This window comes from Colletotrichum costaricense, assembly GCF_030867565.1.
Source record: "Colletotrichum costaricense strain IMI 309622 chromosome Unknown Scaffold_25.1, whole genome shotgun sequence".
In the NCBI taxonomy this organism is placed as follows: domain Eukaryota; kingdom Fungi; phylum Ascomycota; class Sordariomycetes; order Glomerellales; family Glomerellaceae; genus Colletotrichum; species Colletotrichum costaricense.
This window is the reverse complement of record NW_026848254.1, coordinates 268441-281589: the sequence shown is the minus strand read 5'-3', so window position 1 is coordinate 281589 and position 13149 is coordinate 268441. Positions and strand designations below refer to the sequence as shown.

At 46.9% G+C, this 13149-nt stretch overlaps 5 protein-coding genes across 5 annotated transcripts; 1 reads left to right on the top strand and 4 right to left on the bottom strand.

Moving 5' to 3' along the window:
• Positions 1 to 77: 77 nt before the first annotated feature.
• On the bottom strand, positions 78 to 809 carry CCOS01_15694 (aristolochene synthase; the record flags this gene model as incomplete). Its single annotated transcript, XM_060463832.1, has 2 exons — positions 78 to 492; positions 550 to 809. 2 exons carry the CDS (start codon positions 807 to 809, stop codon positions 78 to 80), a joined length of 675 nt encoding a protein of 224 aa, XP_060305587.1.
• A 1353-nt stretch (positions 810 to 2162) lies between these two features.
• CCOS01_15693 (uncharacterized protein) lies at positions 2163 to 3173 on the bottom strand (the record flags this gene model as incomplete). The annotated part of the gene is made up of 3 exons (XM_060463831.1): positions 2163 to 2567; positions 2614 to 3047; positions 3107 to 3173. 3 exons carry the CDS (start codon positions 3171 to 3173, stop codon positions 2163 to 2165), a joined length of 906 nt encoding a protein of 301 aa, XP_060305586.1.
• Positions 3174 to 4371: 1198 nt separating this feature from the next.
• Positions 4372 to 5568, bottom strand: CCOS01_15692 (gibberellin 20-oxidase; the record flags this gene model as incomplete). The annotated part of the gene is made up of 3 exons (XM_060463830.1): positions 4372 to 5052; positions 5143 to 5209; positions 5279 to 5568. The coding sequence occupies 3 exons, from the start codon at positions 5566 to 5568 to the stop codon at positions 4372 to 4374; spliced, it is 1038 nt and encodes a 345-aa protein (XP_060305585.1).
• A 674-nt stretch (positions 5569 to 6242) lies between these two features.
• CCOS01_15691 (uncharacterized protein) lies at positions 6243 to 7129 on the bottom strand (the record flags this gene model as incomplete). Its single annotated transcript, XM_060463829.1, has 2 exons — positions 6243 to 6783; positions 6837 to 7129. 2 exons carry the CDS (start codon positions 7127 to 7129, stop codon positions 6243 to 6245), a joined length of 834 nt encoding a protein of 277 aa, XP_060305584.1.
• Positions 7130 to 11527: 4398 nt separating this feature from the next.
• CCOS01_15690 (uncharacterized protein) lies at positions 11528 to 11959 on the top strand (the record flags this gene model as incomplete). Its single annotated transcript, XM_060463828.1, has 1 exon — positions 11528 to 11959. The coding sequence occupies one exon, from the start codon at positions 11528 to 11530 to the stop codon at positions 11957 to 11959; it is 432 nt and encodes a 143-aa protein (XP_060305583.1).
• Between the last annotated feature and the right edge of the window lie 1190 nt (positions 11960 to 13149).

Sequence of the window (13149 nt, the reverse complement as noted above, 5' to 3'; positions counted from 1 at the left end):
GTAGGATCCGACGTTGAACTGGAAAGGAAATCGTGATCGAACTCTTTTTTCGTTTCGAATCCATGTACAATGTTGATCTAAATCGAATGGTATCTCGGTGTAATGCTGCTCCACGCCTCATTCCCACTCATTTGATACTCCAAGCCTTTCATAAACGCCTGCAAGTCAGAACCACAGCCCGCAGCACTAGAAATTCTACTAGTGACCAGCTTACTATGAAGAAGCTCCCATTCGCGACACATTATCCACAATATGCGCTTCGACGCCGAATAGTCCAGGCTAGTCTCCGAAGTCAAGACTGACACGGATGAACACAAAGCGGATCCTTCCTTATGGCCTATCTGGGAAGCCTTCAACTCCTTTTCCCAGCTATAGATATCGTTGACAACAGAGATATGTTTTGAACAGTTAAGCTCAATATCTTCGACCGAACTCAGGTCTTCAGGGCTAAGATGCAGGCTCATGCTAAACCTCATGAGAGCAGATAGCAATCTAGACATTGTGAATTCTTGAACAAAAGGGGAATAAAAGATATCCGAGTAGACTTACGCTTTGCCAACGTCCTTTTCTCGATACTTCAAATAGTGCCCCAACTCCTTGATTTGTAGTCGCGTCTTGTCAGTTTGAGCGCGCATGAACGTAAATACTGGTTCAAGGATCTCATTGGCAAGGACTTCATCGCAAGTCCTCATATCATTCCACAGGTCATAAGTTATCCATTCGACTGGGACACTGCGATCTGGCAACGACTCCCCCTTGGAGAGTAGTATGAGTCTCTCGTTGTAGGAAGAGCCTGCTTCAAAAGACATGTCTTCCAAGAGATCTATCATAACACAGCGTTAGCTGATTTGGCCATGAAAGCATTTCAAGACATTCAATTGGTCTGTTGCTCAAGCTTTTGGAAGAGCGTCACTCACCATCAATTAAGAACAAAAGCGTTAAAAGATAACAGGCGAAAGAAATCCTGTCGTTCAACGCGGTAGGATAGTAGAAGCAGGTGACTTGTGGGAAACCCGCAGCCACGAACTTCTTCCTGGATTTCGAATCTGCAAATGGCCAGTGATTGAGGAAAAACCCGTTCACTTCCGCCGAAACCTCTCGCTCTCGAGGGTGTATCTTGGCGGTAAACCGCGCCGCAGGTGGCGGCTCGCTAGGATTGTAAGACCTCTGACCAGATTTGGCTGGCTGGTCAAAAACTTTCAGCGACGTTGACTGAGCAGGTAGGATAAAAGACGCCAACGCATGTAGGGAAATCATTTTGACGCTGGTAGAAGGATCGCCAGTGGATGGATTTCGAACGAACTGAGAGGGGTGAATTGGTGACCGAAGACAAGTTAAATGCTACGTCAGAACCCTTTCTAGCGCAGTTGTCCTAGGTGCCGTACTTGAGACGAAAGTATTTACCATTGATCTATGATCTTGTTACCTTAGTTGGGCGTGTGGGTCATACACATTGACCACCAAGGGATAGATTGGGAAACTTTGCGAGGAGACCGCGACTCGGGTTTCATACAAATCGGGCAATAAAGCGAGGCCGGCAGCCGACAGAGAACCATTAACTCCACTCTCCCGGGATGAAAGAGGAATACTGCGCCCGGATCGAAGTTGTCTGAAGCCGTGCAAGTTTGATTTTGATATCCAGTCGATTTTGAAAAACAAATTGGCCAATCAAGCAAGTAAAAGTACTATGAAAAGTGACGAAAATGATCTCTCACGCGATGTGGGGTATCATGTTGCTGAGGCAGTTGGTTAGACCGAAGGCCCTAAGGCACCATGATTCTTCCTGGACGCAGAAGTAGAAATGATTTCACGCGTCATTACCTGTTCGTGGCTGACATCACGTCTAATGTCATGTTCACGGCAAAGGGACAATAAGTTCATAGTTGCAATCAACTCTTAGTAAATGTGAGATATGATGAATGACGGTTGATCCTCTCCAAAGTTTGTTGGCTTTGAGTTGGCCGAGTCCCCAATATGTTCTATATGTGGAATTGGAGAGCATTTGGTGCTCCCAAATTGGAGATTTGAGAATTTGAGAAGCATGGCTCAGAGCATCACATTGCTACTTTTCCAGGCCTGCCGCCAGAAACAGGAAGATTGACGGGTTGGGGAACTCGATCTAGACATACGTGCCCGGAAAGGACTATGGAGTATAGTTTTCATTACAGACAGCTTCTAAAATCTGTTGCAGCTTGCTGCAACCTAGTCTCTTGCAAGTTTGTCGCACCAATCCATGTATTACGACAATTCGCCAAAGGTTCCTCCAACTCGGTGTACCTCTCACCCAACGTAAGAATGACTCTGCCGTTCCAACGGCCACTCGTTTCTCTCCACTCGGCAGTATCCTTTCCATATGTTTGAACCTTCTTGGCTTCCGTGGCAACAGCGGAGTACACCACTGCGAGCCCCACGAAATGCGCAGAGCTCACTGGCAAGCCAGCAGTCATTATTGGAGCAGCAAGCTTCGCCGGCAATAGTCCGGTGATAGTTGCGGCTGGCGCGACAGCATTGATCGTAATATCAGTGTCTCGTAAATTCGAGCGCATCGCACGCAGGTAATTGATCAGCTTATTTAGTTAGTCTTGTATTTATGCTCGGTCAGGTTCTACTTACTGCAGCCTTTGTCCCACTGTATACAGGGAGTGACTGTTCCGGGGAGTAAGCAGTGGCGCTTGATGTCAGCACAATGCTTCCCTGTACGCCGTTTCTTTTCATGCTGTGAAGTGCAAGTTTTACAAAATTCAGAGTGCCTCGGAAGTTTACATCAACCACATCGTAATTTGGTTCGAGCAGGTCGCCATTGTCGTTGTACGCATCGTTCAGATATGTTCCGTCTTCATCTACTCCCGCATTTGCAATGGCGATATGGACTCGTCCTATCTGAGAGAACGCATCGGAAAGCTCAAGCCAGCGCCTGATGTCGCATTTGCGAAATTGTACAGATGATGGCAGTGTCTCTGTGGGCTGGCAGACATCAAGAATCACTACGCCAGCTCCTCGAGATGCCAGGATCTTTGCAGTGGCCAATCCAATTCCAGACGAACCACCTAAAGTGTTCATGGTAATTAGTATTGAGAACCAAGTGGAATGACTCAAAGTTATTTACCCGTGACAATTGCAGTCTGCCCTTCCAAACTTGGGATGTCCGTTTCTTTGATATTGAGTGTAGTCATTGCGAAGTTGTGGCGAAGGTGCTGCCAAATGTCGTCACAGCTGCAAAGTCGAGCGACAGAGTGGAGGTTTGACCTGAGCCTTCAATCAGGTCTTAGGCGTATGTGACTGAGAGGTGGAGTGTAGAGCTCTTACCTTATCGTAGGGAAGAGTGCGTTCGCTCTGTCCCCGAGACGTGCCTTGAGGTTCGGTTCGGAGTATTGCCATTTTCGGCATTTCTAGTTTGTCTCGTAATCCTTCGGTAGCGATTCAGCTCCTGTTCCATAGGTGACTCAAAAAATACCAGTAAAAACTTTTTTTTCCTTTCTTCGGTTGCTGTCGACAGCTCCCGTTGTTTTTGATGCCCCTGGCTTCTAATAATCTGATAATCTTGGTGTGAATATGATATTTCAGTATCTGTCCTTGCTCCAATTCACTGGTTTTTTTTTCTTTTTTCCTAAGCAAGAGAAAATCAACTCCTTTTGATACTATTAAAAGCTAGAGGCACTCTCTGTCTAGAAGCTAGAGGCAATCTCTATCTATGAGTACCTTAATTTAACCATCCCTTACGTCAGGCAAGAATGAATGCAAGATATTATAATATCTATCTATCTCCATATGATGGTTCACTTGATAATTGTCAAAGCCCTCAAGCCATATTTATAAGCTACTTCATCTCATGATATGTATCAGGTATCGGATGATGGGGAAGTCCCGTGTGCCTGCTTTCGTGATAAATCATTGTTCCTTGTTCAATCAGAAACACAGCTTTAAATGCTTGCGAAGTACCTTATTGCAAACTTTGTTTCCAGCATGAGCTAGAGAATAACTACGAACATGGCTTTTATCATAGCATACAAGTAGTCACGACATGTTAACGAAATAACCACCAATTGGCAGGATGTCACCGCCAATTGAAGCAGGCGGCAACCTATGGCAAGAAACTCAAGCTGAAAGGGCTTCTGCTTCTGCAATTATTTGGCATACTGAAAAAAGACGGATCAAGCAAAATGGGAAGAAAAGGAAAGCGAAAATCCCAGGATTTTGGCCTTCCGCTATCGCCTGTAACTTTGGATTGAAGTCCACGGATCGCGTCAATGAGGTAGGGTTGTCTGAGTACTCTTTCGATATACAATAATCACATCGGTTCTTGATGCCCTAAATCATGCCATTCTTGTCGATCGAACGCAGGACAGAGTAGTTACGCCATCTGATCCCCAACTATACCATGATAGTTTCACTCTCCTTATCCACCTCCGGATCCCAATAGCCAACATATCCTTCTCTTCCAGTCAAGTAAGTCCCCTTGGCTTGCTCCTCGGCTGTTGCACGAAACACGGCATGTTTCTTGTTCGTCCAGTCGAGGCCCTTCCAAGTAACACCTTCCGAGTCAACGAACTCTGCATCCATTTCAGGTCGCAAGAGGTAAACAATAGAATACTTGTGACGCGTGACTTCGTCCTTATGGGGAATTATGCGGTGCAAGCTCGACTCCAAAACTCCCCCAGAAATGAAGCGAAGCGCATCGCCAACATTCACAACTGCATGCCCGGGCTTGGGCGCAATGTAGTACCACTGATCCTCATTCGGCTTTAGCACCTGGAGACCACCAACCTCGGTGAAGATGATTGAGAGACTTCCAGCATCAGTATGAGCAATCTGGCCCACTTTGTCAGGTTCAACGTCTGCGAGGGTGTACTTGAGAAGCCCTAAGGCTGTTGGGCAAACGGCGTTTTTACGGTGATATTGCTGATAAGCAAGCTCTTCATTCAAACCCAAAGCGGCAGAAAGCCGAGACAGTAAGAGAATGCTGATTTCCCGGAAGTTTGCTGTAGCACTTTTCAACACGTCGAGCTGTGTTGCGATCACACTAGGTCCTGGAAAAGTCGAAGGATCGCTGACCTTCGAGATTGGATGTTCGAAAAGCTTCTCAAGTTAGGTTTTGCTTATATGAATTGGAGTACGAGACGTTGGAATTTGACGGAGCCTCACCATAAGCCCTTCGAACCCGTCCTTCTTTCCTTCGACTGGCCCGTTGCCATGCCCTGCTGGTTTGTATCTATTGCAGCAGAAGGCAACCCACCGTCAGATTGAGAAAAGCAGTGCACTAGTTGGAGATTGAACTGACCCCATGATTAAGTGCTCGTCATGATCCCGGTCCACAAGCCACGCCATCTTTTCATCTTGTGGTAGATCATAGAAGCTTATGGCTAGGTCATACATGGATTGCACATTTGCCATGACCTGGCCAGAAGCAACCTCCCGACAGTCAAGATAGAAAAACCCGAGATCGGTACATGCTTTCAGCAAATGCTCACGGCACACCTCATCTCCATCGATGAGTTGCTGGAGGGAGATGACGCGCAAAGGAGCATTCTCCTCAGCAACCCTGTCAGGCAGCGACTCGGGATTCGGCATATTGAAATAAAGAGGTACTGTGAATCGCAAACGAACTGAACAGACTGAAAGCCAGACGAATGAGACAGAAGACGGACACAACATCGGAAATGAATCACGAGGCTAAAGTAAAAGCACAATGCTCAAGGATGGCTTGCGGCGGGTTACTACTTCGGGCGAATCCCGACCGTCGAATGCTCGGGCCACCAGTTGTCAAGATCTCAGGTCCTTAGTAGTATGGGTGAATTTTATTGGGCATCAATAAGTTATGAGATCAAGGGTGCAATATCTGGCAGAAAATCGGTACAGGTATTGGGCTTTGAGACAACTGGATTAGGACAGCTGGTGTGATTTTTGATGCACCATCTGTGGCACCAACAAATTTGATATATTCACACACTTACTAACTAACTTTTGCTAGCATGAAATACAACGACTGACTCTCATTAGCGAGGAGAGCCTTGGCGGATAACTTACCTCTCCAATGTTTGGGGAATATCACTCATTGTAATGTGACTCGATGCATCAGCCGCTCGAAAGTTCTAGCACACATGGATGGACGTTGGGATTTTGCGACTCATCTATGCTGACCGACGAAGGCCCTCGTTGCTCTGATTGCCAGGTTGACGGAAGCGAAATAGGCCAAATGAGGCGGGAACTTCAAGAGCGATGGAACAGAACGGGAATTTACTTATTTAGACTTTACTCATGTCTTCCTCATGGAAAATAAGCACCCTAACCTCGATACTCTGTCTTGGGTCTTTGTCAACCATTTCCGCATCCGTAAATGCGGCATGCGGGACCCTGCGAGCGCGCCCATCCGCCTTCCAGTCATAACACTTGATAAGCATCACCTCTTCTGGTGTTTGAAAGCTTTTATAGTACCAGCGATGCCTGCTGTTGGGAAGAATTGTACATGGTTCGCCTACCCAGTCCGGGTAAATGAGCTTGACCGGCAAGATGTCTGTGTCCAACACGGAATGAGAGTCACAAACCGCGAGAGGATCTTTGTAGATTGTCTTGATTGGTCGCCAGACATTGATAACCTGGAATCTTGATTGCAATAGTCGAGGCGCTTCTTCGCCCAAGTGACGTTTAACTTGGTTCATAGCCCCCCACTCTGACTGGTCGATGTGAGCTCTTTTCACTGGTCGGCGTTCATCATCAGAGTGCACGGTTGAGGGATTCGGTCTCCGAATGGTGTGGTCGAAAATGTGCAACCGTGAGGCGCCAGTGCTAGGTATGGATTAAGGATGTTCCCGATTACGACGGCCTAAAGGAATACCTACATTTGCGATAGAAGCTTTTCGATCTCGGGGTAATAAACGTCTTTTATTTCTTGATCACTCGCAAAATCCACTAACTGACTAGCGTGGCGACAGAACTGAAAGCCATGGCTGTCGAGAGTGAAGCTGCTTTCGTTCCCAGTGATATCGTGAATAACAGTGGCAAAGTCGACTGATGGCTGCGTGAATGTGCTTCGTTTTCCCGCAATGCTTGGTGCATGCTCACTTCCATCGCCGGGATCTCGATAGTAATTGATGGTGGTTTCCACATTGCGTGGACTGGCCAGTCTGGTCATGGCAGGAATGTTCAAGGTGTAGAGAAATTCTGAAATGTCGGGTGACCGTACTTGATTCTACCGGAACAGCCAAACTTTATCTGAATACTTAGGCATGGAGTTGGGGGTGGCACGAGAAAATAAAGTTCCTCGCAGAAAAAAAAAAAAAGAAAAAAAAAAGGGGGACAAGAAATACGCCCTCGTATCCAGCAGGTCCCAAAAGGGGAAAAGGCCGAACTCCGCGTGTGTAAAAGCCATTAAACATCTGAACAATACAATACGTAAGGCCCACCCATTTGCGAATATTAAGGCTCTTGGGATTCAACAATAAACAAAACAAACCTCAGCATCGAGGAATTTGGAGAACAGTGAACCATCTACAATAAAATTAACGTAATAGAATTCTAGCATCTCGGTTGTGTATCGTTCTGCGTCTTGGGCTTATTCGGCGATCTGCACACTTTATTTGGCTCGCCCAGTTAGCTACAATTGAAACTCCAGAGTTCATTTAAGTTATGAATGAATAGTCACGTAAAGATCGTGGGTCAAGGACTTCTAGACATTCGTCCTTTGTATAGCCCGATGCTGGATACATACTAATTCAAAGACTCTGAGGTGTTGAGAACCTGGAACACAGTGTCCGAAGCGTTATGGCAACGAAAAAGAGTCAGTAGGGAACACAATGTTCATTTGGGTGTCGCAATTAGGATGGTTTTGCAGACCGAAAGCGAATTATAGTAGTATTGATGTGCAGCCACGTGAAGGATTCGGGATCGGTGCATAATTGTGCTCTTCATGCTGCAACCCGAGGAAGTCACGAATCAGTCGCAACTAGGCTAGTAGAGATAATGGCTACAATCCTCCAGCAAGATGAGATCGCATCGGCCACAGAGATTTTGGCTCACGCAGGAGCTGTCAAGCCCGTCAATGCGCTCCAAGCTCTACAAAGTGACAGGAAGAAGTCCCACTCGGAACAGAATGTCGAGACAGTAATCATGGCGGGCCAGGTATCCAGGCTCCGTTGGTTGATTGATCGTCACTGAGATAATATCATAGAAATTACATATGACTCCCTTGCTACAGCAGTGCTCGACGTTCATCTACATACGGTGCGATTCCTCCTTGATCGAGGGCTGAACATCGAAGAAAGCAGCCAATTCGGGGCACCAATACGTGCTGCAAGTTCAAAGGGGCACAAAAAGATTGTCGAAACGTTGTTAAGCTGCGGTGCAAACATTGTGAGTACAAGGGACTTGAAGCAGCTGCAAGGAATGGCCATCTCTCGACATGGCAGCTTTTGGCGAAGGTAGCGGAAAAGGAGTCACATGTCGGGTATGATTCCGAAGTTGATCTCGCGCTAAAAGCCGGGACTGCACATGGTTACTTGCCTGATGTCGAGCTTTTGTTTGGATCTTGCTCTGAGTCCAAGCGACAGTATTATCGATACGGCTTGTGAGGCCGGCCACGGGCTATTGTAGAAGGGCTTGATGATCCTAACGATCACTTCCCAGATATTCCAACATACAAACGGTCATTAGACTTGAGTGAGAAGGAGGGCTCACATCTACTGAGATTGCAACTAGCCTCTGAAAGATAGACAATTTGCATCTTCCTCAGGCTCGATCTTCTTCCGTCAAGTGAAAATTAACCGCAAGTGAAAATAAGGTAGACAAAACTTGACAAAGCTATCAGCGTACTAAACCGAGGTATTTCACCAAGCCTGAGCTCATGTTAGGCTTGGGGATGGTAACTGTTACGTTCCAGAGTGGCGCTATATTCCATCTCTTAACATGATCCCCTTTTATTTCATCAACGGTCATCTGTACAACTGCACAGATGACTTTCAGGACATCAATATGACAACATGCCGGAGTCAAGCATCACAAGCTACTTCATTATTAACAAGTCACGCATGTTTGGATGACAGGAAGTCTTGAATCTGAAACTGAGCCATACCATCAATCTTCCATCTAATGAGGCGAACGGCAAGCTTTGCAAAATAGAGAATGTAGGCGCTTGCCCCTGGGAACAGTTGACCATAAGAAGAAACGCATAGTCCTAACATGGCCGACTTGACTGAGTCTGACGATCACTCTTCGCACGGAGTTTGATTGAGGTAGAACAATAAGATGCTTAGATGAAATTAATTACACTCTTCTCTCATGCGTTGGCCAGCCTCCGCATTAAAATTCTGATCTAAGCTTTGGCATGAAAACAAAAGATCATTGACCCGTACGCCTAGGTCTGTGGGTATCGTTGCACTCAAGATATCAGCAGACCCATACTTCTTAAAGTGCCCGGAATAACTTTGGGTAGCTTGGAAAACGCGTGCACCAAGGCAAGCGAATCCATTCTCTACTTCTAAATAATTATGTCCGTGTATGGTCTACCATCTTGTGCCTTGCAATCAGACTAGAAGCATACTTTAGAGTATGACTCAGTTGAAGCCATGAAGCCAGCATGCGTGCAAAAGTTTGATTGACAATTGCTCACGAAATAGTTGATGTAGGCTTCGCCTAACACGCCCACTAATTCGACGAATATCACAGGATTTCTTGGCCAAGCCAAGCCCCAAATCGTCTTGCCAGACGCCCGCAATAGGAATTGATCTCGTAACGCGTTGAGATAAGGCTAGAATTCCCTCTATAGCCGGTAGTATGCTGAAATCCTCGTCGAGGGCCGTAGGACAGAGCTCTCAACTATAATCGAAATCCATTTGAGTATCACATCCTTGGACCCTGGCAGTGTTGTCGGACACAATAGCAAAGGGAGTGACATCCCTGCTGGACACCGGGCACATGCAGATGATCGGGGCCCCACACCTCCATCCAGAACGAGTCCAGTGTCGTTTAGCGTGTGGGTCAAAGCTCACTTCCCTGCAGACATCAGCCTTGTGGGTCTAGAGGAAGTCTACGGATAGTTCTTTGGACTCATGACTAAGGTATGGGCCTAAGCTGTGCGGAATGGACACAGGCCTGGCCCCGAAAATTGCTTGACCTTACTCGTTTGACAGTTTTCCTCTGCATGGCGGCAATTGGGCGTCGAGGCTGCTGATGCGGATTGCTCCTTGATCAAATGTACGTTGCGATAAATGGACGCCGTCAGTCAAGATTCTTGTGGCTTATTACGATGTGAACAAGGTACTGGACGAAGTAAATAGTATGTACTATTGAGAGACATTCCATGTGACGTGCGGCTATCATGTCTTGCAGAACTACGTTACTTTTCGGCCAATGACCGGGATGAAACCGAGCCTATCTAGAAAATTATAGTTCGCCCGGGATCCCATTACTTGGCATCGTTCCCGTTGCCGATCCTGCGACAGATTGCGATGAACTTGTATGCTTCCGGCGCCCTGAATTAAGGTAGACGACCTCAAATCAATACAGGATCCGATGCCGAACGGCAAGATAACAAATCTACATAATAGCTACCTGTCAATACTGGTAGCTTATGGCCTCACCCACATGTGACAAGATCCATCAATTACAGCGGAAGCCTATTTATAGTGTTTCAGTTCTCATGCCACCGCACGGACGATAGCATACTGTGCAGATTAGGGAACTACTCTTCGATTACCCCATCCTTACCTTGTGCCAGGACCCTTGAGGGTCGGGGTATTTCGGCCTGATCGGCCCGTCTCGATCAAGTCTCGCGGCTCGCCCAATGGCCCTATCCACATCAGCGGATCTAAAATGAATTGGAAACTGTCGTTCCGAGTCAACCTTACGACTATATATACTTTGACAAATTAGCGCAAACACGGCCCGCAGGAGGGCTCATCCGCTGCACGGGTTATCGGGAAGATGTCATCCACATATACCTAATCGCACGGCAACTGCATTCTAGACTTTTATGTCTAACTTTAATAGCCGCTTCTATCGCTGTATGACCTGCTGATAGCGCCGGGGACCCCGGAAACACAGATCTGACGGTTTGAGCATGCCTTGGCAGGACCATGATTCTTCCAGATTCCTGAGCTTCCTCGCCAAGACCCAGAACTAGGCCTGATCAAGAATCTCACACAGCAAGCTCTGGTCCTTCTGAATTCTGCCTCCTTTGAGAGTTCATCTTCCGTCGCAGCCAAGACTCAAAGATCACGAGGCACTATACAGAGTGATGCATAGAGCAGACAAATCGGTCTTGCCGTGTTATTACGTCTTGAGATGTTGACGGGACAACATGCGAGTGATTTCGTACGGGCCATTGGACCATCCGAAAGACACCAGAATGAGGTGGACTTGGAAAGTATAAAGGATCAAGTTATTCCCCCGTCCAAAGGTACATACTTCTTTCTTCATCACGATCATTCCATACTACAATACCATTCAGCTCATTCCTTCAAACATTCATTACCTACACTCATTCAAAACCAACCCTCTTTTTACCAACAACACCACCAACACCAACACTTTCAAGATGCACGCCTCTGCCATTCTCGTCACTCTTCTTGCCGCCACCAGCATGGCTGCCCCTAGCCCCGCCATCGCCAACCACGAGGGGCCAGGCGCTAGCCAGTTCATCGCCCGCCAGGACCCTAGACTCAAGCAGTCCCAAGACAGACTCCAGGGAGCTCGCAATGCTGCCATGGAGGCTATCGAGAATGGAGGTGGCAAGGGCCGTCGCCTCGGACAAACGAACTGTGGCACCCTCTGCAGTCAATGCAAGACTGGCGCCGTTACGTCTGCTGTAGGAAAGATTGCGGTCTGCGGTGCCGCTGCGCTAGGTCTTGCTGCCGCTAGTGGTCCTATCGGAATCTTCCTCGAAGTTGTCGGATTTGCCGGCTGTGAGGCCGAGGCTATTGGAGAGCTGAACAAGTCTGAGGCCGAGTGCCAGACCATCGTCGGCTAAGGGACATGGAGAGGTCGGTCACAGGAAGCTCGCTATCTCATGTAACAGTAGATTGTACACGGTTTGAATTTGTTTTGCTTTCTGTTTATAGAAACTGGGATCCCATTTGTTTTTTTACCTTTCGGTGGTCTACCTATATGAATGCGTGATTGTTTTCCTCCCGTGAACGGCCGGACTGTTGTTCCATCATTTGCGTCGTGTGCATTGCTTGAAACGGAGCGGTGTTAGAGAGTACGTGCAATGCCAAATTTATATTTAAGCGACATCTCGGGTTGAGTAGCCTTAGACATTCGTAGGGCCATAGACTTATAACCCAATCTCCAGGAACGTAAGCCGCGATAGCAATGATGACCCTATTTAACGTGAGTTGTATGTTTACCCTGACTCATTGCTTGCTGAGCTGGTAATATTTCCTGCAAAAGGTCAGCACAAGATCAGGTTTCTTTCGCGTTATATCTTGATCTATTATCTAGACCTGGTATAACTTGATGGCAGGCCTTAAATACTGTATGCTATCAAAACGACTGTTTAGCTAGGGAATTCTTCCGGTATCTCTGGCCCATTTTCATTTGCACAAGTAACATTGCCCGTCAAGGGAACATGAGGTCAGACGCAGTTTCTTCGCAAATAACCGCCCTCGTAAAAGCACGTCAGCGTGAGTGAATCTTAGCCCAAGTTTAATTGTAACTTAGTAGTATAGCTTGAATTTTTTTGCGAGCACTTAAGAAAACCAAGTTGCCAATCCAAACTCACTTTTAATTTCCTAGACCGAGTGATGGCCAGCTACCTATCTTGCCATGAGAAGCAAAGCTTTTATTCGCTCACTTGTCCTCTGCGGTAGGAGTAATTTCATCTGAGGTAGTAAGTAGAGAATCTATAAGCTGTTGGACGCCATGAGCTATCGTAGTTTTAGTTCATACACAAGAATACGTACTATGACCCACTGTGGTACAATAAGAAATCTGCTGCTTAACGTGTAAAATGTACTTTGTTTCGAACGAGCATGATGCTTTTGCACTTTTTGTGATTTGTGTGCTCACTTTTCACTATGAGATATGATCCATACGACTCAACATGTTTAGTTCACACCACGCAGCTAAGGACGCCGGCATCCTGTCGGCATCCGTCGCTGCCCGGCCGCATCCTGTCCTCATTTCGGAGCTCGCTTTATAAACGCAACAAGACATAAC